The 27,675-nt window shown below is 53.1% G+C and overlaps 1 protein-coding gene across 4 annotated transcripts; it reads right to left on the bottom strand.

Moving 5' to 3' along the window:
- On the bottom strand, positions 1-27,675 carry ST3GAL4 (ST3 beta-galactoside alpha-2,3-sialyltransferase 4). Of its 4 annotated transcripts, none has more exons than XM_035009276.1 (11): positions 27,173-27,675; positions 8,959-9,034; positions 8,574-8,658; positions 8,079-8,159; positions 6,896-6,993; positions 6,619-6,679; positions 5,984-6,079; positions 5,698-5,887; positions 4,857-5,006; positions 988-1,131; positions 1-682 (listed from the first exon to the last, which is right to left on the bottom strand). In XM_035009276.1, the coding sequence occupies exons 1-11, from the start codon at positions 27,479-27,481 to the stop codon at positions 596-598; spliced, it is 1,377 nt and encodes a 458-aa protein (XP_034865167.1). In that variant the 5' UTR covers positions 27,482-27,675; the 3' UTR covers positions 1-595. The 4 variants fall into 4 exon arrangements, with proteins under 4 accessions (XP_034865167.1, XP_034865168.1, XP_034865169.1 ...); XM_035009277.1 differs by having other exon boundaries at positions 4,863-5,006; XM_035009278.1 differs by having other exon boundaries at positions 8,586-8,658.

The following is a 27,675-nucleotide window of genomic DNA, read 5'->3' as shown; positions in this document are numbered from 1 at the left end:
TTCCATTTTAGGAAAAATAGTTTAATGTTAGGTTTCAAACCTCTTTTCTAGATGAGGTCCCATTCTCCGTGGAACCCCCATCCCACTGCTCTTCCCAAGCCTGCTGGGAGGTAGCAGCCCCTCTCTGGAGGGCACCCACCCGCTCCAGACGCCCCTGCCCTCCTGGGAGGCCTGCTCTGGGTCTAGGCTGTAGTGGACCCAGCACTTCTGTGTTTTTATCGAAAGTGGGCAGAACACTGTATTTTGCCCCCTTTTCCGATGCCATGGGACCAGCCCGTGGCACATTCCTACCCTTTAATTAAATAGCCCATTAAATAAGCTCCCGGCACTGGTGGAGAGGGGGTGCCACAGCATAAACCCTGCACCTCAGACGGCCTCCCGCCACCCGGGGGCCTCCACCCTGACCGGATCTGGCCGCCGCGAGAGCCACCAGGGGCAGGGCCCCGTCTCAGGCCCGGCCAGTACCAGGACCCCTCTGCACACAGGGGAGGGAGAGTCCAAGCAGGTCATGCTGGCACCAGGCACCCCCACAGCCATGGATAGGGCCGCTCAGGTGGCAGAGCGGGCAGACTGATGGGTACAGCTCCTGCCCGAGTCAGAAGAACGTGAGGTTCTTGACTGCTCCCATCTCCAGCATCCGCTTGATGGCCAGGGCCTCCTGGGAGACATTGTGGCCTGACCCCTGTGGAGACAGCCAAGGAAGCAAACTGAGGGACTCCCAGGGACCTCCCCGGCGCAAGAAGGTCTCTCTGGTGCTCCCCACAGCCCCGCCCTCCTGGGGGCTCCCTTCCCTGGGCTGGCTCCCGGAAGGAAGGAAGGAAGGACCTGTGTGGCCAGAGACAGCGGACTCAGGCCGGGAGCCCAGGGGTCTGGGTTCCACCCTCCGAGTGACCTCACCACGAGCTGCCTCTGGGCCCCTGGCACCACTCTCACTCACCCAGTGTCCCCAGCTCCGCCCCAGCCAGCTCGGGAGCAGGGGCCACTTACCGCCATTGACTTGAGTGTGATCTGTTCGTAGTAGTGAATGGTCTGCTTCCTGTTGTGGGCATCTGGGTAGCCAAAGCCGGCGATGTGCACCAGGTCGCAGAGGTGGAGGGCCAGTGTGATGGCCAGCAGGCCGGTGGTGGGCTTCTGAGGGACAAGGGGTGGGGAAGGTATTAGAGGGAACCCTGCTCCTGTCACAGCCTTCTAGGCCAGCAATTTGCAACACCTTTTTTTTTTTTTTTAAGATTTTATTTATTAATTTGACAGCGAGAGACACGGCAAGAGAGGGAACACAAGCAGGGGGAGTGGGAGAGGGAGAAGCAGACTCCCCGTGGAGCAGGGAGCCCAATGCAGGGCTCGATCCCAGGGCCCCGGGACCATGACCCGAGCCAAAGGCAGACGCCCAACGACTGAGCCACCCAGGCGCCCCTGCAACAGACTTTCTTTTCCACGGAAATGTTCTTCATCTGGGCAGTCTACACCGCAGTCATGAGCCACATGCGGCTACCAGGCATGGGAGTGGGGCTGGAACTGAATCTTTCACTTTATTTAATTTTATACTTAATTAATTTAATTGACTTAAATTTGAATTTAAATAGCCACAGGTAGCTCAGGGCTACCAGACTGGGTAGGATAGCCCAACACAGCTCGGGGAGGGTTTGGGCCTTGAGGCATGATGACGGCAATCAGGATGACAGTGACAATGGTAATTATCGTCATCATCTATTACCTTTTGAGCACTGTGTGCCAGACCCTATGTTAAGTATTTACCCCGTATAATACGTGGGTGCCTCCGATCCTCACAAAAACACTTTGAGGTAGACGCTATCATGGCCCCATTTTACAGATAGGGAAACAGGCTTAGGACTCTTCGCTCAAGGAATGTAAAGGTTCTGCTCTCTGCTTTGGAAAACCTCCCCTCTTTCAGAAAACCTGGGGACTCTCTCACTCATGGGCTGTGTGCCTCTTTTTGAGGGTGGGCTCTCCCGTTCCATAAAGCAGGGATAGCAATACTGTTCCCACCCACCGTATGGGCTGCTATGGGGGCAGGGGGAGACATACCTTCTCCATCCCTAATTCAGCCACGGGGATGGGCAACCTGATACTCTAACCTCACAGACCTTGCCTTCCTCAGCTTCAACAACCTGCCTTCCTGACTGCTTCGGCTGCCCACTCCCATTTAGGAGCCGCTCCCTGGACCTTGTCGGCCCAGGTTTTTCCCAATGTCCCTTCTGAGCTCTTCTGTCATTTCATCTGTCCCTTCCTGCCAGGGCCTTCTGTTTCCCTCCTGTTGCTTTGACCACCACTATGTTATCTTCTCCAGTCCACACCTTTGCCGAACCACATTTCCATGGCCTGCTAGCCAGCTCTGCCTGGTCACGGGCTCCTGAAACCTGCCAGACTCCCCTCTCCCCCTGTATTCCCTATACTAGTTAAGCATGTTACCACCCAGCCAGCTGTCTAAGCTGGAAACCAAGAATTGTGATAAATCTCTCAACTTCACCTGTAAAATAAATGGTGTAGCAGGAGGTCCCTAAGAATGACCCTTGAGTGCATGTGGAACCTACAAATCTGAGACCTAGTACATTACAGTCTGTTGCCCAACAGGTGCCCTTGGCCATAAGATAGAGAGATCATCCTGGTGGGCTTGACCTACTTACCCGAGCTTTTGCATCTGGGTCTAGAGGTCAGTCATGGAGGAAGTCAGGGGTGGGAAGCCCAAGAAGAATTTATCATGCCGTTGCTGGCTGGAAGGTCGAGGGGGCTGTATTGCAAGAAACCCGCAGCATCTCTAAGAGCTGAGGGTATCAAGGCTGAAAGCCAGCAAAGGAAATGGGACCTCAGTCCTGGAACCACAAGGAACTGAATCCCTCTGACAAGAAGGACCCTGGAAGCGTGTCCCCCCACCCCAACCCCACTCCAGCCTCCAGATAAGAACTCAGCCATGCCCTGCTGGACTTCCGACTGCCAGAACTATGAGTCCATCCATAGGTATTGCTTTAAGCCACTCAACTGTGGTGATTTGTTAGGCAGGCAGCAATGGGAAACCGCTACATCAAGGGCATCTCTTCCTTTTCCCCTCCCACGGCCAGAAGCTGGATTCTGGTCCTTCCCCCTCTGCCACACACCCCATCAGGGGCATAAAACGCCTCCTCTCTGCTCCCCTCAACTTCACTTGTGCTAGAACTCAGTGCTAGAGGGGCTGGTTGGTCTTGCCAAAGGAAATACCTTTTTCCCAAGTCTCTGTATGATGGGCCCCATGACCCCTCAAAGGCCCAACTCCAAGACCACCTCCTCTGGGTGGGTAGGGGGCCTCCCAGCCAGCCCCACACAGAGGTCTGCCCCTCCTCCCAGCTCCTACAGCATTTGGAACAACTCTCTACTGGGGCATTCTGCCACTCCATGTTGCAACCTGTATGTTTATTCTGCTAGACTGAGTGTCCTTAGGGCAAGGTGATGTCTTACTCCCCAAGCATGCAAATGTGGGGCCTGGGACTGAGCAGCCACAAAAGGATGCTTTCAACATATGAAGCTGAATCGTAGTAGATATTCAGTGAAGAATAAGATTCTTGATGCAAAATTTGGCAAATACAGTGAGCATCCACTGTGTACCAATCTCTGCGATAGGCATGTTACATAATTATGTTTTTAAATTCTACAAGGGCCGGGCGCCTGGGTGGCTCAGTCGGTTGAGCGACTGCCTTCGGCTCAGGTCATGATCCCAGGGTCCTGGGATCGAGTCCCACATCGGACTCCCTGCTCAGCGGGGAGTCTGCTTCTCCCTCTGATCCTCCCCCCTCTCATGCTCTCTCTCTGTCTCATTCTCTCTCTCAAATAAATAAATAAAATCTTTAAAAAAAAAAAAAAAAGAAAGAAACTGGAGGAAAGGCGGGGCGCCTGGGTGGCTCAGTTGGTTAAGCGACTGCCTTCAGCTCAGGTCATGATCTCAGGGTCCTGGGATCGAGTCCCACATCGGGCTCCCTGCTCTGCGGGGAGCCTGCTTCTCCCTCTCCCATTCCCCCGCTTGTGTTCCCTCTCTCGCTGTGTCTCTCTCTGTCAAATAAATAAATAAAATCTTTAAAAAAAAAAAAAATTCTACAAGGGCCTTAAAAGGTCAGTACTAACACTATCCCCACCATACAGATAAAAAAAACCATGGCTGCAAGTGGCCGATCTGCCCAAGGCTACGGGGTAAGCAGGACAGCCGGGTCCTGGCTATGTTTGCTAGTTACCTCTGACAACTATCCCACACAGCCTCTCTGGGGGCTCAAAAGGCACGTGTGGAAGTCCTTGGAAAGGTACGAGCTGGTAGCTAAAGCCCACCAGCTGAAACAAAAACCATAGCTTGCAAAACTGTACCATGACTCCCCAAACTGACATATCACACCAAAGCAGGACACACAAGACAAACTGAAGCTTGAGCTCCTTTTAACTCATTCTGACTAATCTGTTCCAAGATGAGATCACAGATGAAGTGACCCTAATAGCAACTGCAGAAACCCCAGTCATTCAAAAGTCAAGGCCACAGACTGTTCCAGCAACTCCCTAGTTCATAAATTCTGACCATGCCTGCCAAAGCCTCTAACTCTGGCCGCAAGCCCTATAAAACCCCCCGCCAACTTCCTGCTTCGCAGGTGCTCCCACGGTTCTCAAAAGTACGCACCCTCCCTTCCGGCAGCCAAATAAACCAGACTGAATACCAGGGAGTGCAGCAAGGTGCGGTCAAGAGGCTGTCCCAGGTGCTGTTCAAATGCAGACTGCTGTCTCAGTTGTTACTTTCCCCTCTCCTGGGGTCCTCCAGGGCTTCCCAAGCCTCTAGAAACGTCCCACCCCAGAAACTAGAAACTCCCCTGCCCGCGGCCCACCATCACCTGCACCTGCTTAATCTTGCGTGGCTGTTGCATCGGCAGGCTCAGCAGTTTGTCAGCTGCAATCTCCATGAAGAAAGGATTGAGAATCCGAACCTGCCTGGGGTTGACGTCCCAGATGAGGGGAGGCTGCTTCCAGAAGCCCTTTCGCACCTGCGGGGCACAGGATTGGAAGGGAGAGATGAGGGTGTGCGAAGACCTGTTTCTCAAGTCCAGCCTGGTGGTCCTGAGCCAGCAGATGGGGTCCACGTGATGGCGGAGGCCCCCAGGAATGCAGGGTTGCGAGGGGGAGGTGGAGGCTAGGCCCGCACCCAAGAAGGGAAGGACGACCAGAGAGGAGTGGGGAGAGAGAGGTGGGAGGGCCCTGCTCAGGCTGTGAGAGTATGGGGTCCCACCACTGCCCGCTTCCAAAGATATTCAAGCAGGTGGAAGCGGCTTAAGTGTGGGGCTGCGTGAACACTTGGCGAAAATGCTAGATGGGACCCTTCAGCATCTGACTCAATGAGAGAAAGACACAGTGGACACGACCCGGGAGGACAGATCTCCCGTTCTAACTCAGCCCCTGTCTGGAAATGACTACTGACCAGCTCCTCTGCTCCCAGGTTCCTCACCAGCAAACACATATCCTGGCAGCTTCCCTGGCCCAGGCAGCCTCAGGCTTGGGGTGCCCCCCGACTCCCTTGCTGCGGCGGCTTCTCAGAAGCCCCACAGAACACGGAGTTCACGCCTTACCCTTGTGGGCTCTTTAGGACCACAGGGCAGACGTTGTGGAGCGTGCGGTCCTGAGACGGGCAGGGTCCCCTCCCTGAGGCCTGAGCCCTCCCCTCCCCGAGTCCCCACCCACCCTCTTCTTATCACTCAGGATGGTCTCAATCCAGTGGAAGTCCATTGCCTTGAAAGCTACCAGGACGAGGAGTGTGTCTGGGTCGTTCTCCACTTTGGGGTTGAAGTGGGCTGACTCGGGGTAGAAGAGACGCATGGTGGTCTTAGAGCCCACGTCCCCCTCGTAGCCGGCCACTGGTGCGTTGTTCAATCTGAAAGGCGGGGAGGAGGATGTCCGTCACCCCGAGCCCCCCGGGCCGGTCGACAGTCACTCCCAAACAGAAGGGACGAGGGTCGGTCCTACCGACCTGATGACCACGTCGTACTTGTTGATGGCGTCTCCCAGCGAGCTGTTGCGCAGCCGGTGCCCATTCCCCACCACCACGCAGCGGCGACACTTGAGGCTGCCGTGGGGAGAGGGGGATCAGCCCCAGGAGCCATCCCCGCTCCTGCCCCACTTAACTCCTGCCCTGGGTCTGCCCGCGGGCCTGGCCCCGGATTCCCTCCCAGGCCGCCTCAGCCCCCGACCCCCCAGGGCCCAGGCATCTCCAAGGGTCCTGCTTACGGTCCTGCGGACTCCACGGCCCTGGGCTTTAAGGCGAGAGGGGACCGAGCAGAGCATGGAAGACGGAGGAGGGGAGGAGGGAGGGCTCCCGGTGGGGACCAATAAGAAAGCCCGTTTCAAAGCCCCCTCGCCTGGTGCCCAGGCCCGCCTGGTGCCACGGCAATACCCTGCCTGCTAGGGCACCCGGATGCCCAGGCTCAGTTGCCGTGGACACCGGCGTCCCTGCCTCCCCGGGAGACAGGCAGGCTGGGAAGAAGGGTCAAATTGGCCGCAGGGGAGCAGAGATAGGAAGGCTCGCTGGGAGGTGCTGGCCCATGACTGTCACGTAGGGGCAGGAGGGAGAGGGCGCTCAGCCTCAGGGCAGGACTGTCTCCTTACCTCTGGATGCTCTCTGGAATGGAGTAGCTGGTGATGGCTAGAACCCGGAGAAGCAGGTCTTCTACGAAAAGACACAGATTGGGAGGGGCCCATGACAACAGCTAGCTTTCCAAAGGCTGCCAACTTTCCCTCCGCTGCTCCTCAGAGCCTCCACTGCCCCCGCTCCTCCCCTGACCCCACATCAGAGCCTGGCTCAGAACGTGGGTACTGGGACCGCGGGCAGCAAAGAACAAGAAGCAGTGTGGCCGAGGGGAGCCCACCATCCGGCCACTCTTACCACTCCCTTTGGTCCCGTAGGGCAGCTCATAGGCAGATGGCGTCTTGACCCAGAAATAATCCTTCAGCTGCAGGAAGATGGGCTGATCTCGGGAGTAGCTGCACAGAGGTGAGAGCAGGGCGGGGATGAGAAAGGAATTCATCTTCAGAGAAAGACAAGTATCATATGACCTCCCTGATATGAGTAATTTAAGAAACACGACAGAGGATCATAGGGGAAGGGAGGAAAAAATGAAACAAGATGAAACTAAAGACGGGGCGCCTAGGTGGCTCAGTCGTTAAGCAGCTGCCTTTGGCTCAGGTCATGATCCCAGGGTCCTGGGATGGAACCCCGCATCGGGCTCCTGGCTCAGCAGGGAGCCTGCTTCTCCCTCTGCTTCTGCCTCTCCCCCTGCTCATGCTCTCTATCTCTGTGTCTCAAATGAATAAATAAAATCTTTAAAAATAAATAAATAAATAAATAAACCAAAAACTAATGATGTACCATATGGTGACTAACATAACATAATAAAATATAATTAATAAAAAAAGTAAAGTAAAATAAAAAAATTAAAAAAAAAAAAAGGGATTAATCTTGAAGAAGCCAGAATCAGGGTCGGATCAGGCCCCTGACTAATAGTATATATAGCATATATAATATATAATGTAATTATATAATATTTAATACTATAATAATATATCATATATATTATGTATTTACATATAATATATATTATATATTTATATATTTAAGATATATACTATATATTTTAAATATATAATACATATTTCCTTACATACTTATAACATATAATAATAAAATAAATAACAAAATATTATATATTATGTATATTATATCTAATATAGAATAACATTGTATATAATAAATATATTACTTATATGAAATAATATATAATAATATAATATTTTGGGCCCTTGCAACCTCCAACTCAATATATAAATTATATTTATATATTGTATGATCTTGTATATAATAATATAATATTACATATTATATTATATTACACATACATACATATGTTCAAGCGCCTCTCTTCCCCTCACGGGCTCACCTAACACATGTCCACTAATACGTTTCCTTCCATCTAAGCCAGCACTGAGGCCCCTACCCTGTGAAACTCCCCATCCACCTCACCCCGTGCCCTGCCCCCATGCCCTGCCTCACCTCAGCCTCAAGTACTTACTTGCCAAACAGCTTAGAGGCCTTCCTCTCTGCCTCACCCTGGAAGCACGGCTCCTTCTTCTCTGGGATGGGAAAATAAAAACTAGAGACAGAAAAGGAGAGGAGGCAGGGGCTCCAGTCAGACCTCTCAGGGCCCAGGGGTCAGCATCCCAGGCAGCCTCAATCTTCTCCCATGACATTGGTCCCAAGGTCCCAGAGAGTGATGTGCAGGGTAGAATTATCTCAACCCGTTTGCTCTGAGACCAACTCATTGCAGATCCGGCTCTCCTTTCTCCTGAGCTCCCTGGGTGAGGACCCTGGGGAGGCATCACAGACCCTACCCCCAAACCCACTGCCTAACCCTCCCGGAAGGATTTCATGCTAACAGCTGAAGGGAGGGGTCATACCCTGGCCCTCTGAACCCTCCTGGCCCCACTAGGTTCGCCACCCCATGACCCTCCATCCCTGAGCCCATTCCTGAGAAGAACCGATGGAAGGACAAGGAAGCTGGACTCACAGCTCAATGTACCTGTCTTCTCGGGAGATGGAATACCACACCATGACGACCAGGACCAGAGCCAACATGGCCAGGAGCTTCCAGCCTGCAGGGCACATGCACAGAGGAGCTAGACAGAGACAGGCAGGGACAGCCCCAGTGCACCGACCCTGTTTTGGGCCCCTGCAACCTCCAACTCTAGCAGACCCGGCCCCTGGCTCTCGCCCAGCCAGAGTTTTCTAGCACTGGGGTTGGGCCTGTGTTTCTACTGTCCTTCAAGATGGAGAGAGGGCCCCTTGGCTATCTGCATGTGCCTCCAGAACCCCCAGGGGGTCGCAGGATGATGCTGAAGACTGCTTCTGGGGGCCCATCCTTCAGGGTGGGAGAGCCCTGGGACAACACTCACGGGACTTGCTGATCATGTTTCTCAGCAGGTAGCAGGGTTCCTGGGGAGAGCTGTCATCCCGGCTGCCTCGGGCCACCTAGGAGGTTAGGAGTCACAGGTGTGAGGTCAGCTCTGGAAACCTACCTAGATACTAGAGCAGGACACACCCACAGCCTGCCTTCCCTGCTCCAGAAGGCACAGAGCTGCTTCCAGCGTGGCCATCCAGAGAGCGGACATCCTCCTAATCCCTCAAAGACAGCATCAGGGGTCCAGGGGGGGCAAGGGAACCCAAGTCCCACTCCTCAAACGTGAGGTCCCATGCCAGACTGGCCTACTCCAGCTTCTCTGGCGTGGTTTCTCTGTCCCCTTCCTCAGTTTGACCTGGGAAGGGCCAGCTCCAGGAGGCAGATGGGAACCTCAACCCACGTTTTATTTTATTTTTTTAAAGATTTTTTTAAATTTATTTATTTGACAGAGAGATAGCACAAGTAGGCAGAGCGGCAGGCAGAGGGAAAGGGAGAAGCAGGCTCTCTGCTGAGCAGGGAGCCCGACGCGGGGCTCGATCCCAGGACCCCAGGATCATGACCTGAGCCGAAGGCAGCCGCTTAACCAACTGAGCCACCCAGGCGCCCCTCAACCCACCTTTTACATGGAAGTGAACAGTACAAGGGTGTGATCTGTATTTTATGCAGCTGAGGTTTATCTATTCTCCGCCATCCAAAGCAGTCCCTTAGTTCTGGCTCCCACCCACCTCTCCATCCTCAGTCTCCCACTACTCCAGCCAAACGCATCCACTCAGGCCAGGCACTGGGGGGAAGGTGGGCTATGGGATGGTCCTCCAGCCCTTCTAGACTCTGGCTAAATGAAAACAGTGTCCAAGCCCTCATCGTCCCAGCACTGGAGGAAGCTCCGTGAAGGCAAGTCTTTGAATGGGAGCGCAGGGAGGAGGGAGGGTCCGGTTGGTCAGAGGAGATGGGAGACCCTCTGGGGTAAGGGCAAAGCCGGCATGGCAAGGACAGGGCTCTGGAAGGGGGTCATCTGTTATATGCACATAAGCAAAGAGGTCCCTACACACAAACTCAGCCAGGGCCACGCTGCAGAGACACGGGGGAAGGAATTCAGGCAGCTTGCACACAACACCAAGAGGTGTGGGACGCCAGGCACCATTTTTGTCATCCATGCAGTGTTCCCCAGTCACCTGAATAAGAAAAGTTACCCTGGACCGCTTCCTGAAAACACAGATTCGAGGGCTCCTCCCAGGGATTGCTAAATCAGACCGGGCGGAATCTGGGACAGGCATTTTCACAAACAGCCCAGGTGATTCTTATGATCTTCGTGGAAAGGGAGGGAAGCTCTAGTGTTTGTGCTCTCTCAGGGCGACCTGGAAAACCTCACATTATTTCTTCAGGGCAGGAGACAGCATCAGGATGAGAGCTGGTTTTTGTTAGAAATCATAAATCAATTATCCTGAACTTTGTCCTATGACGGAGTCAATGTTCTGCCCCCAGGCTCCGCTCTGAGCCCATAAACACCAAAGAATGAGAGTCTTGGGAGGGGGCGGGATGAGGGGTAGGGACCAAGCCAGACACCCCCAGGAGAGTCAGGAGCACCCATCCCCAAACCCCAGTAGGGATGGAGGATGACCCTATCCAGTAAAGAAAAGTTCTGGATTTGTAGTTAGAAGACGCCAACGAAAGCCACGGTTCTAGTAACTTCCCTGGTCACTCCTCCGAAAGTGGTATGTCTTCTTCCATACCTACCTACAGCCACTGCCAATTCATTCCTTACCCCTGCACGGTCCAGAGCACTTTTCCTGATCTCTACCGAGCTTAGTACTTACTTGCTTGCTTTCTGTCTGTCTTCCCCACTGGAAGATGAGCTCTGTGAGGGTAGCAATGCGGTCTGTCTTGTTCCCAGCATCCAGCACACTGCCCAGCACATAGCCAGCGCCCAGGAAGTACTGATGAATAGCTCCTTGGGTTACCTTGGGAGTTACTTCTCCCTCTCTGACCCTCAGTTTCTTTGGTTGTAAAACTGGGAAGTTAGCCTAATAGATGCTTGCAGCTCAAAATACATTTATCAGATCAGCACCACGGGCATCACTAGGGATCTTATTAGAAATGCATAATCTCGGGGTGCATGGGTGGCTCAGTCAGTTGAGCGTCCGACTCTTGATTTCTGCTCAGGTCATGATTTCAGGGTCATGAGATGGAGCCCCGCGTCAGGCTCTGCACTCGGTGGGGAGTCTGCTTGGATAGTCTCTCCCTCTATCCTCCCCGCCCCCCAGCCTGTGCTCTCTCTTTCTCAAATGGATAAATAAATCTTAAAAAAAAAAAAGAAATGCATGATCTCAGGCCCCTCTACACAGACAAAATCAGGATCTGCATTTGAATAAGATCACCTGATGAATCATATGCACATTCAAGTCTGAGAAACACTGGTTCAGGTGGATGTTTTTGACCTTGACTGAACAGGAGAATCACCTGGGGTGCTAAAAATTTTTAAAAATAAGAAATAATTAAGAGCGTCTGGGTCCCACACCTAGGAATTCTGACTTGATGTGTCTGGCCCAGCACCGGAATTTGCGCAAACACCGCAGGATGGACACCACCACATAGAGCGAGCTCCACAGTAACTGAAAGACACAGACTCCGCCACCCTCCAGGCCCCACCTGGGTGGAGGAGACCTTTGGCAATGGGCGTGAACAGAGCTGACTGGCCCAGATCCCGAGCAACAAGACAACTAGCCCTCTTCCCCAGAAAGCGTGCCTGGGTATGTCTTTGTTCCCAAGCGGTGCTGGTGTGTGCGAAGCAGACCGCCTAGGCTTAGAGCTTGCTCCAAGACCCCCAATCAGGGATTTCACCAGCCCAGCCTCTCCCCTTGCTGGGCCAAGCCAAGGCCAGAGCCCAGCAGCCACGGACATTCGGGGAGCCCAAGCCTCGGGGCGACCCCCAGCCTTCCCCCAGCCGCTGGCTGCCCCGCATTATTGACCAGGCCGTCAGGGTGCGAATGGCCACAGGCAGAGTCACAGGGGAGTACCTGGGCGCGAGAGCAGGGCTCCGCTCCACTCATGTCCCACGCGCAGCAGCGCCGCCTGCCACCAACCACCAGGGAGACCAGCTCACCCAACACATTAGGCCACGCTGACCCTGGGGCAGGGCGTCCGCATGCTCTCAGGTGATCTGCCAAATCCACAGTGTCCCTCGCTGACCTGAGGCTGTGACACTGCCCCAGACCTCGCTGAAGGGCAGAACGCGGGGCGCAGGGGGAAGAATTAACCCCCCATCCCCGTAAGCAGCCGCCACGCCTCATGCTGTAAGGACACTCATAGCCTCACACGCAGCAAGTACCCAGCAGCTACCTGCTGGAGCGAGAGGAACAGAATGCATATCCGCCCAAGGGCACAACATGATGCCAGGTGCCTCAGAGCCCTGGGGCCCATCAGAGGGATAAGGCTGAGTGTCCCTGAGCAGGGGCCTGGGAAGACCAATGCGGGCGGAAGCAGAGTCTCCATTCTTATTGGTTCAGAGACCTTGAGCAAGTCACATAATCGATGTCACCATCCCTTCGGTTCTGTAGGGAAAAATCTAGAGCTGCCTGCCTGCCCCGACTAGACTCAACCACCCCTCCCATTCCCTCCTAATCCCTCCACCTGGACACCGATCCCCGGCTCCCCTCCCCAGTACCCTTCGATCAGGGATCCCCTTCTGCCCTGTCTCTTCCCGCTCTCTCCGCTTCACTCCTCTCGAATAAACAGACTTCAATCTCCCTCCTCCTCAGACAAAACAAAGCCCCTCTCTGCCTCTACGTCCTCCTCCAGTTACCACCGCACGTCCACCCTTACCTCCAGAGCCAGCCCTCTGCATCTGTGCTATATCCACTCACGCCTTTACTGGACACCACCCCTGGCTCCCACCCCCATTTTCATACAGAAACAGCTCCTCCTCCTGACCCACCAGCAGCCTCCTGTCAAGCCCGAGGAAGGTCTATTTTCCCTCTTCCTCCTCCTCTGAGACTGACACTGTCAGCAGATGCCTCCTTCTTGGCTTCTGGGTCAGGACTCTCCTGGTTTCCCTCCTACCTTGGAGACTGCTCTGTCACTCCCTTTAAAGGCTGGCCTTCTCCAGGGATCTGTGCTTGAACTTTTGCCCTCCCGCCTCTTTTTTTTTTTTATGTTATGTTAATCACCATACATTATTAGTTTTAGATGTAGTGCTCCATGATTCATTGTTTGCATATAACCCCCAGTGCTCCATGCAATATGTGCCCTCCTTAATACCCAACACCAGGCTAACCCATCCTCCCGCCCCCCTCCCCTCTAGAACCCTCAGTTTGTTTCTCAGAGTCCATCGTCTCTCATGGTTCGTCTCCCCCTCCGATTTCCCCCCCTTCATTCTTCCCCTCCTGCTATCTTCTTCTTCTTCTTCTTCTTTTTTTTTTTTAACATATAATGTATTATTTGCTTCAGAGATACAGATCTGATTCAACAGTCTTGCACAATTCACAGCACTTACCAGAAGCACATACCCTCCCCAGTGCCTATCACCCAGTCACCCCATCCCTCCCACCCCACCCTCCACTCCAGCAACCCTCAGTTTCTTTCCTGAGATTAACAATTCCTCATATCAGTGAGGTCATATGATACATGTCTTTCTCTGATTGACTTATTTCACTCAGCATAACACCCTCCAGTTCCATCCATGTCGTTGCAAATGGCAAGATTTCATTCCTTTTGATGGCTGCATAACATTCCATTGTGTGTGTGTATATATATATATATATGTATATATATATATACACACCACATCTTCTTTATCCATTCATCTGTCGATGGACATCTGGGCTCTTTTTTTTTTTTTTCTTAAAGATTTTATTTATTTATTTGAGATAGAGAGAATGAGAGAGAGAGAGCACATGAGAGGGGGGAGGGTCAGAGGGAGAAGCAGGCTCCCCGCCGAGCAGGGAGCCCGATGCGGGACTCGATCCCGGGACTCCAGGATCATGACCTGAGCTGAAGGCAGTCGCTTAACCAACTGAGCCACTCAGGCGCCCCGGACATCTGGGCTCTTTCCACAGCTTGGCTATTGTGGACATTGCTGCTATAAACATCGGGGTGCACGTACCCCTTCGGATCCCTACATTTGTATCTTTGGGGTAAATACCCAGTAGTGCAATTGCTGGATCATAGGGTGGCTCTATTTTCAACTTTTTGAGGAACCTCCATACTGTTTTCCAGAGTGGCTGCACCAGCTTGCATTCCCACCAACAGTGTAGGAGGGTTCCCCTTTCTCCGCATCCCCGCCAACATCTGTCGTTTCCCGACTTGTTAATTTTAGCCATTCTGACTGGTGTGAGGTGATATCTCACTGAGGTTTTGATTTGGATTTCCCTAATGCCGAGCGATATTGAGCACTTTTTCATGTGTCTGTTGGCCATTTGGATGTCTTCTTTGGAAAAAGGTCTGTTCATGTCTTCTGCCCATTTCTTGATTGGATCATTTGTTCTTTGGGTGTTGAGTTTAAGAAGTTCTTTATAGATTTTGGATACTAGCCCTTTATCTGATATGTCATTTGCAAATATCTTCTCCCATTCTGTCGGTTGTCTTTTGGTTTTGTTGACTGTTTCTTTTGCTGTGCAAAAGCTTTTTATCTTGATGAGGTCCCAATAGTTCATTTTTGCCCTTCCGTCCCTTGCCTTTGGCGATGTTTCTAGGAAGAAGTTGCTTCGGCTGAGGTTGAAGAGGTTGCTGCCTGTGTTCTCCTTTAGGATTTTCATGGACTCCTGTCTCACATTTAGGTCTTCCAACCATTTTGAGTCTATTTTTGTGTGTGGTGTAAGGAAATGGTCCAGTTTCATTCTTCTGCATGTGGCTGTCCAATTTTCCCAACACCATTTGTTGAAGAGACTGTCTTTGTTCCATTGGACATTCTTTCCTGCTTTGTCAAAGATGAGTTGACCATAGAGTTGAGGGTCCATTTCTGGGCTCTCTATTCTGTTCCATTGATCTATGTGTCTGTTTTTGTGCCAGTACCATACTGTCTTGATGATGACAGCTTTGTAATAGAGCTGGGAGTCTGGAATTGTGATGCTGCCAGCTTTGCTTTTCTTTTTCAACATTCCTCTGGCTATTTGAGGTCTTTTCTGGTTCCATATAAAGTTTAGGATTATTTGTTCCATTTCTTTGAAAAAAGTTGATGGTATTTTGATGGGAATTGCATTGAATGTGTAGATTGCTCTAGGTAGCATTGACATCTTCACAATATTTGTTCTTCCAATCCGTGAGCATGGAACATTTTTCCATTTCTTTGTGTCTTCCTCAACTTCTTTCATGAGTATTTTATAGTTTTCTGAGTACAGATCCTTTGCCTCTTTGGTTAGATTTATTCCTAGGTATCTTATGGTTTTGGGTGCAACTGTAAAAGGGATCGACCCCTTAATTTCTTTCTTCTGTCTTGTTGGTGTATAGGAATGCCACTGATTTCTGTGCATTGATTTTATATCCTGCCACTTTACTGAATTCCTGTATGAGTTCTAGCAGTTTTGGGGTGGAGTCTTTGGGGTTTTCCACATAAAGTATCATATCATCTGCAAAGAGTGAGAGTTTGACTTCTTCTTTGCCGATTTGGATACCTTTGATTTCTTTTTGTTGTCTGATTGCTGTGGCTAGGACTTCTAGGACTATGTTGAATAGCAGTGGTGATAGTGGGCATCCCTGCCGTGTTCCTGACCTTAGGGGGAAAGCTCTCAGTTTTTCCCCATTGAGAATGATATTCTCTGTGGGTTTTTCATAGATGGCTTTTATGATATTGAGGTATGTACCCTCTATCCCTATACTCTGAAGAGTTTTGATCAAGAAAGGATGCTGTACTTTGTCAAATGCTTTTTCTGCATCTGTTGAGAGGATCATATGGTTCTTGTTCTTTCTTTTATTAATGTATTGTATCACATTGATTGATTTGTGGATGTTGAACCAACCTTGCAGCCCAGGGATAAATCCCACTTGGTCGTGGTGAATAATCCTTTTAATGTACTGTTGGATCCTATTGGGGCTAGTATTTTGGTGAGAATTTTTGCATCCGTGTTCGTCAACCTCCTGCCTATTTTTATAGGACAAGTTCATTCATTTTCAGAGGTCTGCCCATGGCTCCTACCCTGATGATTCAGACCCTTCAGTTCCTCCCCAGATCCCATCCTAGTATTTCTGGTTGCCTGTGGCACAGCCTACCTGGATGATCATTAACTCTTCAAACTTAATACGTCCGAAACTAGACACGTTTCTCCCACTCCACCCTTCCACCCCGGTCCCCACAGGATCATAAACTCAGTCTTCCAACATCTGCCCCTCCTCACACCACCCCTACTAAACAGTTACTAAACTCAATTGTTTCTACCCCATTTCCTCATTCCAACCAGTGCTCACTGAGCTCCTACTGAATGCTTGGCATTGTCAGAGGCACTGGGGAGGTAAGCTTTACAAAACTCAGTCATAAAGACTGAGTTTATGGGGGGCCTGGGTGGCTCAGTTGTTAAGCGTCTGCCTTCGGCTCAGGTCATGGTCCCAGGGTCCTGGGATCGAGCCCCAGATTGGGCTCCCTGCTCAGCGGGAAGCCTGCTTCTCTCTCTCCCACTCCCCCTGATTGTGTTCCCTCTCTCGCTGTGTCTCTGTCAAATAAATAAATAAAATCTTTAAAAAAAAAAAAAAAAAGACTGAGTTTATGATCCTGTGGGGTCATAATGACCCCTCAGCTGAGGGGTGCCTGGCTGGCTCAGTAGGAGGAGCATGAAACTCGATCTCAGGGTTGTGAGTTCGAGCCCCATGTTGGGTATTAACGATTACAAATAAGATAAAATAAAATAAAATAAAACCCAGATGCAGCATGAAGGCCACATGGTCTAGAGCCTCTGAAACACTTTATTTTTTTAAAGATTTTATTTATTAATTTGATAGAGGGAGAGGGAGTGAGAGAGCACAAGCAGGGTGAAGAGCAGAAGAGAAGCAGGCTCTCTGCTGAGCAGGGAGCCTGACGTGGGGCTCAATCCCAGGACCTTGGGATCATGACCTGAGCCGAAGGCAGACGCTTAACCTACCGAGCCACCCAAGTGCCCCTCAGAAACACTTTAGAATACAGTCCTCTATCTCCTCTTCTTGAGACACATTGAGTCTAGACCCCATTTCAATTCACCTGCTTCCTAATTCATCTCTTTGTCACAAGTCTTTCCCCATTCAACCCTTCTTTGGAACTGCCAACGTGGTATGCTTCCAAGAAATAATTTGGATCAAACCACCCTCCTGCCTCAATTTCTCCCCATTCCTTAAATGAAAAGCCAAAGCTCCTTAGTGGCAATCAGGACCCTTCACCCTTGGGCCATATAGGTGCTGAAGGCGCACCTCCTACCCTATTCCCAAGCAAGCCAGAGGAGCTGCCTTTCCCCCTCCCCTCTTCCCACCTCTGCAGCAGGATACCCTGAGCCCCTCCCCTGCACAAAGACAGCCTCACTCCAGCATCAGCTCAAAGGGCTCTTCCTCTATGAAGTCTTTTCCAACATTTCTAAGCAACCGATGTTTTTCTTCCCCCAAAATATTGTTTATAACTTGCTTCTGGCACTTAACAGGTAATATAATTTCATATTATATAATTACTGCTTTTCATGTCTTGCCCACTATCTTATGGCCTCTGAAACTGGAGGCTTATTTATACCAAGAGTCTATCAGAGTACATGGATCGCACAAGATGCTTTACCACATAATATCATTTTATGTTATATTAATATATGTTTTGTATCTGGCCCATGAGACTATGACCTCTGTTGTCTGGGAGACTTCTTTATATTTTCAGACTCTATTATAGAGTTCAGAAGGTGGCAGATGTTTTGTAAACATCTGACACACAAGTAATGAGATGAGATTAAACATGTATTACATCCCTTATTAATCACTAAAATGTACAGTGCACTTACCATGTGGGATACCAGGAGGATCCCCACCCCATTGCCATTGCTTTGGGGACCAGATAAGTCACTGCTGTGGGGGGCTCTCTGTGCACCATGGAATGTTTAGCAGTATCTTTGACCCCTACCCACTAGATGCCAGTAGGAACCCCAGGCCCCGGTTGTGACAACCAAATTGTCTCCAGACATTACCAAATGCTGAGAACTACTCTGCTAGACACTTTTAAGGGCTGTCCAAGTATGATCTCAACCCTGTGAGTTAAACACGATCACGACCTCCGTTGTAGAGACAGGGACACAGTGTATAAGAAGGGTCAGCAACTTCCTAGGGATGTCGAGCTAGTGAGGACAAGACTGGGACTCAGGCTGCTTAGCTCCAGAGCCCACATGCCTGACCCCTAAGCCCCTACTGCCTCAATAGCCCTCCTGTGAAGGAATGGCTCCCTACACTCCACGATCCCTTGAATGTCCACCTGCGGCCCTTAGGGCAAATAAAGGAAGTCAGCCCTCTATCAGATTCAAGTCCTTCGAATATTTACAACAGCTACAAAGAGCCTCCCGTGCTCCTTCTCTGGCAGCTTCCTCACGGGACACAGTCTCTACCCACTGCTGTAGCCCGGGGCTCCTCTAGAAGCCCTCCAGCATGCTTCAGATGCATGCAACTGTAGCTACAGGATTAGTACTGCCTTCCATCTGGACACCAGACTTCCAGGAATGCTGGCTAAGGCTGCGCTCACTTATCACATCACACCCCTGGCACGAGACTCAAATCCTTCAGCTGGTAAGCCAGGCCTCCTAGACCCTGAACTTGGGTGGCTACCCTGTCCAACCGAAGAGAAGGACTGTATGACACCTGTTTACGCACACTTCCCCTTAGGACTTTAGGGTCATGTCTCCTCCTGTCAAGATGCGTGAATCTCAGCGGTGCCAGCTGGCCCCAGCGGTTCCTCCCAGCTCGGAGTCTGCTGCTAATATTCCAGAGAGCACTCGAGCTGCACTGTGAAGTTAATGCAGCTAATATAATCGCTAGGTAAGGCAAGATGACGATACAGGCCACTGGGGTCATGGAGGGCTATAACCTACTTTAATCGCTCATTCTTGGGTGGAGATGGCCAGCTAATGGCAATTCTCCAGAACAGATCAGTCACCTACATCACTTCTCAGCTCAAAAACCCTCCACGGGCTCCTGTGTACTCAGAGAGACTGAGGCTTGATATCTCTTCATTCATTTCTTTATTCACCTTCATTACCTGCCATCAAAAATTCCATGCACACCCAACATTTTGGATCCCCCTCCCGGGCTTGTAAAGATTTTTTTGTTGTTTTGTTCGCTGCCGCACCACCGATGTCTAGAATAGCGACTGGCTCTCCATACAAATTCACTGAATTAATAAATGGGTCTATGCGTCAGGGACGTCGTTGGAGCAAGAGAGGAAGAGGCAGTAACAGTGAGTCTGATACTCCGGCCCAACCCCTGGCTGGACACAGCATGCCCAGTGGGGAGGGAGGCCTGCCTTGGCCCCAGCTCACGTGAGACAGCAGAAGGCTGAGTAATCGGCCAACCGCCTCAAGGCCCATGAGTGGGCAGATGCGGCGGTCTGTCTGGCCGTCCAAGCTTGGAGGGAAAGGGGCCTGAGAGGTTTCCCACGGAAGCACAGAAGGTTCTCTGTTCCCCACCCTTGGGGTCCACAGGCTGCCCCGCCATCAGACACCCTGACCAGCCCAGCACTGCAGCCTCCTGGATAGAAACGCTGTACCATCCACTTCATCAGCTGCCAGTCACAAGACACCAGAGGAAACCACTTGAAAATCCTACTTCTGGTGTTGGTCCGGGGAGGGGGGCGGGTAGAGGCTTTGAATTCCATTCTCTGGGTGAGAAAGCTGAAGCTGTGTGACCGGGTAGAGAACCAACCAGTATGGACTCAGAGCTAGGATAAGAAAAGGAAAAATCTGGTGGGGCTGCGGACCTGCCGCAGGGTCTCAGGCAGGCGCTTTGGGGCAGGCTTCCCTCCCCAGACCTCCCACCCAGGAGCCACTGAATTTGGCCCCAGGGAGCCAAAGCTAAAGGCACGACCAGGGCTGGGGCTTGAATTCAGGTCACCACCAACATGGCCAGTCCCCTCCCTCCTCTGGCCTCCAGGTGCCTCTTCTGAAAACAGCGACAGCACCAGCCCTGCCCCGTCCCACACGGTGGCCCCCAGCCAACTGTGGCTGTGGAGTCCTTGCCACGTGGCTGGTCCACACCGAGGTTTGTCGTAAGGGGGAAGCATACACTGAATTTCAAACACTTAGTTAAAAAAAAAAGTGAACTGTCACCTTAAGAATTATTCATACTGATCACACACTGCAGTAATATTTTGGCTATACTGGGTTAAAATATTAAAATGTATTTCACCTCCTTATTTGTACTTTTTAAAAATGTGGGTAACAACATTTTTTAAGATTTTTATTTATTTATTTATTTTAAGGATTTTATTTATTAATTTGATAGAGAGCACAAGCAGGGGAGCAGCAGAGGCAGAGGGAGAAGCAGGCTCCCCACTGAGGAGGGAGCCCGACGTGGGGCTCGATCCCAGGACCCTGAGATCATGACCTGAGCCCAAGGCAGATGCTTAACTGACGGAGCCACCCAGGCACCCCATAAAATTTTATTTCTTTTAAGTAATCTCAGCACCCAACGTGGGGCTCAAACGCACGACCTCGAGATCAAGGGTGGCATGCTCTTCCAACTGAGCCAGCCAGGCGCCCCTAACTTAACATTCTGTAAGATTTGAAATTACAGATGTGGCTTGCATTTGGGGTTCCCGCTGCATTCCTATTGGACAGCGCTGGACCAGGCCATGCCTGAGATCGGACAGGAAGCTCTCGTAGAGACTTGAAGATGCACTTGCTTCCTGGACTCCATCTCGGGGAGGCTAACTCAGGGCATCTGGGATGCCTGCAGAGGGCCCCGGTCATTCCGAGGGACAGCCACAGTGAGCACTGTCCCAAGGTCTCAAGTGCGGCAGAGCTGAGACTCCACTCTGCCCTGCATCCGCCCCCCTCCTCCCGGGTGGTCAGCGTTCTGAGTGTGGAGACACAGTTCAAGGTGACATTGTCACCTGACGCGCTGACCCAATCTCATCTCTGCCCACACCCAACCTCGTCCTGACCCTGGCAACTTGCCCCAGTGCCCATGCAGAACCGGCCTCTCAGCTATCGCTCGCACACACACCTGCCCTGGGCCCACGCGGATGGCCACGTCTGGGCTGGCAAGCAGGTCAGAAGAAACTGTCTCCTCTGGGCAAGAGCTGTGCCTGGGGGACTGGCCACTGGACCTGAACCCTGCCTCTGCCGCTTAGAACCCCTAAGCCTCCATCTCCCAATCTGTAGAATGGAGGTAAGGAGCCCCTACCACGAGTTTCGTTGTGCTGGTTAACAAGATAACGGAGAAAAGACACATGGGAAATGCTCCGTGAACAGTAATTATTAGCCACACTCCTTTGTGTGCTAAGTGGAATCCAAAAGCTGCAGCTATCTGGAACGTGGGGTGGATTAAAACATCATTTAAGAAACAGTGTGTTTTTGGGGCGCCTGGGTGGCTCAGTCGTTAAGCGTCTGCCTTCAGCTCAGGTCATGATCCCAGGGTCCTGGGATCGAGCCCCGCATCGGGCTCCCTGCTCCGCGGGAAGCCTGCTTCTCCCTCTCCCACTCCCCCTGCTTGTGATCCTGCTCTCACTGTGTCTCTCTCTGTCAAATAAATAAATAAAATCTTTAAAAAAAAAAAAAAAAAGAAAAGAAACAGTGTGTTTTTGGGCGCCTGGGTGGCTCAGACGGTTAAGCGTCTGCCTTCGGCTCAGGTCATGATCCCAGGGTCCTGGGATCAAGTCCCGCATCAGGCTCCCTGCTCCTTGGGAGCCTGCTTCTCCCTCTGCTTCTCTGTCTCTCATGAATAAATAAATAAAATCTTAAAAAAAAAAAAAAAAAAGAAACAGTGTGTTTTAGTCAGTCTGTTCCGTGACCAAAAGCAAAGAAATAAACACTGAACCTTACGAGATGCACAAATGACTATCCATTGAACTGAGAAAGTCCTTGGTGACCGCCAGGTCTCCCCCATGCCTCCTAAACACGCCCTCCCCTCCCCAAAGGTAAGGATTTTAGCTTGCATGCCTCCTCCACTCCCCAACCCCCATTTGAGAATGGAGGCGGGACTGAAGGTGGGGGGTTGGTCAGTGCCAACAGTGTGACATCTGAGTCCTTGTCTGGGCAGGGGTTGACTGAAATGTAAATGGTGGGGGATCTGGAATCACAAGCCCAGATCTCCCTCCCTGGCTTCCCTTGTCCTGGCCACTCTCCCTTCCATGCTGCCCCCAACACAGGGTCCCAGACTACCCAGCCAGGAATCTCCTCTCTACCCCCACACTCGCCTCCTTACCCCATCTTATATCCTTTGGAGCAATGACACCACACCATCTCATGTACTCATGAATCTGTGCGCCCCGAGAAAGCAGGACTTCGTATGGCCCACAGTATCTCCAGCACCAAATTTAATACCTGTTGCATGGTAGGTCATTGACAAATACCGAAATGAACGGATGTCTAAATGAATGAGCAAATGAGCAGAACAAGTGTGGACAGAATGTTTCATCAAGTTAAAGCATCCCAGACCCTTATTTTGCGAAGACCTGAGCACCCAAGGCGCCAGGGGCTTGCTAGAGGTTCAGCTTGGGAGCCCGCAGAGCCACCAAGTGCCACACTTTTTGCTAAACACACGTGGCTATGCCCACAAGCAAAGCCTTATCACCGAGAAGGCGTGGTTTCTGAAGAAGTGGCTATCACCACCTTTGACTCCCCTGAATCACTACCAGCTTCAGGGCTACGGGACCACACAACGAGCTGCTATCAACCAACAAAGCCGGCGTGGTCCCAGGAGAGCTCCAAGCTTGAAGATGCCGTATTACCCAGGAAACCTCACGTCCTCCTTCTTTTTCCCCAAGAGGGCCAGCCTGAGCCAAAACCCCAGCCACCCCTCCCCAGACCCCCAAGCACCTTCGGCATCCTGGAGGCAGAGGAAAGGGGTCTGGACACAAACCCAACGTCCGACCCAGCCTCTGCAGTCACAGGCCGGGCGTCCCTGGACAAGGTCCTACATCTCTTGGGGCCTCAGATTCCTCCTCTGTGAAATGCAGGTCACGAGGGCAAGTTCTGGGAGGTGTGTGAGCCTCGAAAGCCATCCTGAGATTGAAAGCCTGGAGCCATAGTACAAGCCAGGCCGACACCGGGCACTCGGCAAACAGAAGCTGCAGGGACCCCAGCGCACGGCAGCTCCTCTCCACCCAAGGTTTCTCCATCCCAGCAAAGGGTGGGGTCCACTGCTGTAACCACAACCGTGCTCCTCCCTCCTCCTGGCTGCTGGGCCCATCGCACACACGACACAGGATGCACGCGGCTGCCCAGGGAGACGGGGAGAGACACTGCCACCGAGACTCTGCCCCGCACTAAACTCGGGCCCCGTGTACTGGCCAGACTCTAGGTGCATTGCTGGGGTGTGAGGAGCATAGGGTGGGAGGGAGAGAGCAGGCCTCACCGGAGAAGCGCCCTCTCTCTGTCTCTCTGGGTACATCATGTCCTTGAGATGGTGCCCAGGCCCCTGCTCAGTTCCACCTGATAGCCATCCCAAAGGGATCCAGATGGGCCCCCTCCACTGGCCAACACCCCCTCTCCGTAGCAGCTCCAGAAGCAGTTATTTCCTCCTCACTTATTTCCAGAGGGATGTTCCCTCTGCTGGTTGTCCCCTCTCTAGGGCAGGTGCTCCTCAAGTCCCCAAGCAGGGACAGTGCAGGGCCATGCTCAGTCCTGGGACCTCGAGGGAGGTGAATACAATCCCAGCTCTGGCCCAAGCATGGCGGCTCTCAGCAAGGCTGTTCTGGAGCATCTGGAACAGCAGGGAGACCTCTCTCCCCTGGCGATGCACGCTGCCCCACAATGGCGGTCTGGGAACAGGGAGGTTTTGGGGTGTCCGCAGGGGAGAACCCCCTCCTGAATTCCCAGTAGGAGCCCGAGAGAGTCAGAGGAGCTGAGGGTGGGGCCCGGGGACAGAGGAGGTGCTGTGTGTATATGCTGAGGTGGACGGCGTAGCACCTGGCGCGGGGGCCCTGAAGGAGAGATGCGACCAAGGAGATGGAAAATCAAGACTCCCATTCCATGCAGTAGGCTGTCCCCTGGGAAGGGCGAAGCCAGTAAGGCGGGCCCTTTTAAGATTGGTTCACATCAGTAAGACCTTCAATGAACCAACTCTCCTCCAAGAAAAAGGTTGGCGATGAGGTAAGGGGAGGGCTGGCTAGCATTCTAGGTGCTGCTGGGGAAGGTACTGACCCTGCGGGGGAAGCAGTGGTCCGTCAGGGCAGAGCCCGGAGCAGAGCAGGTAGGAACGCTGGCTGGAGGGCTGACTGATGTTATCAGAGGTGATCCAGGCCCACCTCTGCCCCCGGAGCTCCCCCACAGGGTAAACATGCAGCCAATCAGTCTGAGTGCCCACAGCCCACAGCCCAGAGCCAGGAGGCACCAGGAAGACACTCTGAACCCCTTTTCAAGTCCACCCCGAGCTCTAGTCCGCTGGGGCCCTCCCATGTCAAAAACCTACAAACGCATCTCTATAAAAGCACACGGCTCTCTGCTCAAACACAGGCACGCCCAAACCCAACACTGGAAACGCACAGGAATGTAGTGACCCCTATCCACACATGCACACAGCCCTCACTCCTTCTCCTTCCTGCCCCATCCCCCTGACATACAGCTTCTGAGGTCTGCTGGGCCTCCTCGGCCAGGGCGCTCTCTTCCCCCATCCTGTGGCAGAGGGCCCTGCCCAGCTGGCTTCGGCTTCAACTTCAACTCCCGCTCTAGCCCGTTTGTTTGTCAGGCTGCAGGTCCCTGGAGCTATCAGCCAGCGAGCAGGAGCTTCCAGAGGAGCGGGGAGTGGCTAAGCCAGCCCTCCGGGGATCCCTTCACCTCTTAAAGTTGGGTAAAGAGAAACCCTGGACTCCTGGCCCTCGGCCGGGCCAAGCCCAGCTCCCATGCTCAGAGGTACTCAGGGAGGGGAGACTCGGGGAGGGGGGCTGCAGGGAAGCAACTGGGAGGAAGATTCACAGCCTCGTAACGATGTCCCCAGAGGGGCTGGGGACTGTCCCGGGGCAGCCTGGGACCTCGGTCACTCATGGGCCAGAGGGAGCTGCCCCACTGGAGGGCACCCCCACCCGGCACCCTCACTCACCATCCTCCTGGCCTGGTCTCTTTGCTCGGGCACCTAACCCTGATCCCTCGGAGAGGGACTGTCCTCCCGGCCCACCCCCCCACACACACACAAATGGGGAAACTCCTAGGCCCTCCCCTAGCCATCCCCCTGCCCCGCTCAGGCCCTTCTCATCTCCAGCCCTGAGGCATTAGCAATTTCAGGATCATCCCAGACCTGGGGGTGGTGGTGGGAGGGCAAGGCACAAGATGCTCAGGGCCTGGGGACTGAGGATTCCAGAGTCTAGGGCTCGTTCAGCAGGTTTGGGCTTCGCTCACACCACCTCTCCACCGAGCTACGGCTCAGGTCCTATAGAATACCTCCTGGGCAGACACCCTAAATCTAACTGAGGGCGGTGCCAGGGGTCAAGCCAAGTGCCAGAGCGCCCAAACTCTGGGGCCTTGCCAACAGATCCTCCCCCAGGCCTTTTAGGAGTCTTCCTTGTTTTCAGGTTCGAAGAATACAGCCCTGTTAATCCACGGCAACCTGGGGTCAAGCACTGCCCTTTGGGCCAAATGGAATCCAGAGGCTTTTTTCAAGGAAGCCTGGTGCCAGAAAAGGACTCGGGGAAACTGAGGCCCAGGGAAGACGCAGACCCTGAGAAAACCCAGGAGACCACGCAGCCACGGGGGCCTAGGCCCCACCTGAAGTCCCCACGGGTCCTCCTGCCCTCTTCCAAGCATCTGTTTTCTCCTGCCCAGGAGCGGGCAGGATCAGGGCCCTGGGACAAGGTACCTCCCACCCCCAAGCCTGGCCGGCTCACCTGGCCTTCCCCGCCTGTCAGTCCAGCTGTTCCGGCAAGAGAACATTTTCTTCTCACTCTATTTGGACAGCTGCAGGGATAGTGATGGTGGGAAGAGAATGTCTGATTACTGAGAGGGGGGCAGGGCAGCGACAGGGCCACAGGGCCTCCGACGGAGCGAGCAGAGGGCTGGGGCTGGGGGGAGGTCCTGGGTGGGAGGCAAGGCGAGGGAGCCAGGTGGGGCCTGGAGTAGCCCAACAGGGTACCTACAGGGAATGGCTGCCATTCACAAAGAGGGTGGCAAGAGGGGCTCTGGAGCCTGGCCTTGGGCCTGGAGTAGTGAATGGAAGCCCAAGAGCAAAGGAAAAGAATGACTCCCTTCTTTATGGAAAGTGCTCAGCTACAGGGTGGGGCTAGGGATGGCCCCTCCGGCCCAACCCCAAACCCCTCCTCTCAGACACATCCCCAGCCCCTCCTCAGCCGGTCTGGGGCTGGTGGGTGGGGCTCAAGGAGAGGAAGAGGATGCATCAAGTGGGCAAAAGTCAGAAGAGCCAGAGACCCAGCTCCTTCCCACTCCAGGAGGCGGCAAGCAGAATTGTGGGGTCAAGACACACAGGTTTCCTCCTCTCTCTCCTTCCCAGTGGTCTCTCATTCCCCTTCCCTCTCCTCCCTGTCCCCGTCCCCTTTCCGGCCATCCTGTCCTGGTGTCTCCCTGTCCCCATCTCCACCTCCTCCTGCCTGCCTCCCCCCAACTCCCCACCCTCGGGTTATGTAAGGGGCCTGAGAACAACACAGACGGAGCTTTGTTGTCAAACCAAATCCATACGGAGCCGGAATCAGCCAACGCAGCTGTTCCCCATTCCGTCCGCCTTGGCAGAGTTGAGACGCTGGGCAGGAAGCCCCCACACGCCTCCATTTTGGGAGGTGGGGGGCAAACGCTGGCCCGAGGGCCCCCAGGCAGCTAAATGGGTGGCCAGAGATCAGTCATTCTTGCGTGGGACCACAGCAGGGGGCCAGCTGGCCCTCAAGACAGAACAGAGCCCTGTGCGAAGCCAGGGTCACGAGGACCACAGAGAGGAGAGCTCTGGGCTAGAAGCAGGCCTAGAAGGGGGGACACAGACTCACACAGGCCCACCCGTGTTCTTGTCCACACGCGGATGCCTGCCCAGGCTCGCTCTCTCCTGCACAACCCACGTACACACTCATCCACACACTTAGAGTGCACATACACACACACACACCCCGGGCCCAAGCACCACACACCATATGTGCTCACCTGAAAGGTGTCTGAACAGAAATCTCCTCCCTGCTCTGACCAGCCTCCTCCATCCCAGCAGGTCCCTCCCGGGAAAGGGCCGGAGCTCTGGAGAGAGGAGGGCGGAGGGCAGAGGTCAGAAGCCAGAGAAGCTCCACCAGCCGGCTCATCTTCGGAGACCCTCAGGCTCCCGGACGAGGTCCCACCTTCCTGCCCAGGAGGATGTCCAGGCAGGTGGGTGAGGGCCCAGGGAGCCGAGCTGAAATTCACTCTGAGTCTGCTTTGCGCCGGCCCTGTCCCTTCCCCAAGCCCAGCTGCTGGGAGAACCATGTCCCTCGAAAACGCTGGAGCTGCCAAAAACAGCAGGGGCTCCGGAGCCTCCACTGGCAGGGTGCCTCCCCGGCCCCGGAAGTCCAGCCGCCATGTCAGGACCACTCGGATGTTGAGGCACAGGGGGCGTGGGGGACACCGGATGACAAGAGGGGAAAGAAGAGGGGTCAGACGCGAAGGGAGAGGGAGGAAGA

Source organism: Mirounga leonina, unplaced genomic scaffold (assembly GCF_011800145.1).
Source record: "Mirounga leonina isolate KUSES-001 unplaced genomic scaffold, KU_Mleo_1.0 Mir_153, whole genome shotgun sequence".
NCBI lineage: Eukaryota > Metazoa > Chordata > Mammalia > Carnivora > Phocidae > Mirounga > Mirounga leonina.
This window is presented reverse-complemented; position numbering and strand designations above follow the sequence as displayed.

Coding starts and splice junctions, on each gene's coding strand:
- ST3GAL4 (XM_035009276.1), bottom strand. CDS start 27,481: ATGGTTCTCCCAGCAGCTGGGCTTGGGGAAGGGACAGGGCCGGCGCAA. Junction 9,035..27,172: donor TCTGTTCAGACACCTTTCAG/GTGAGCACATAT, acceptor CTAACCTCCTAG/GTGGCCCGAGGCAGCCGGGA. Junction 5,007..5,697: donor TCCTGAGTGATAAGAAGAGG/GTGGGTGGGGAC, acceptor TGTGCCCCGCAG/GTGCGAAAGGGCTTCTGGAA.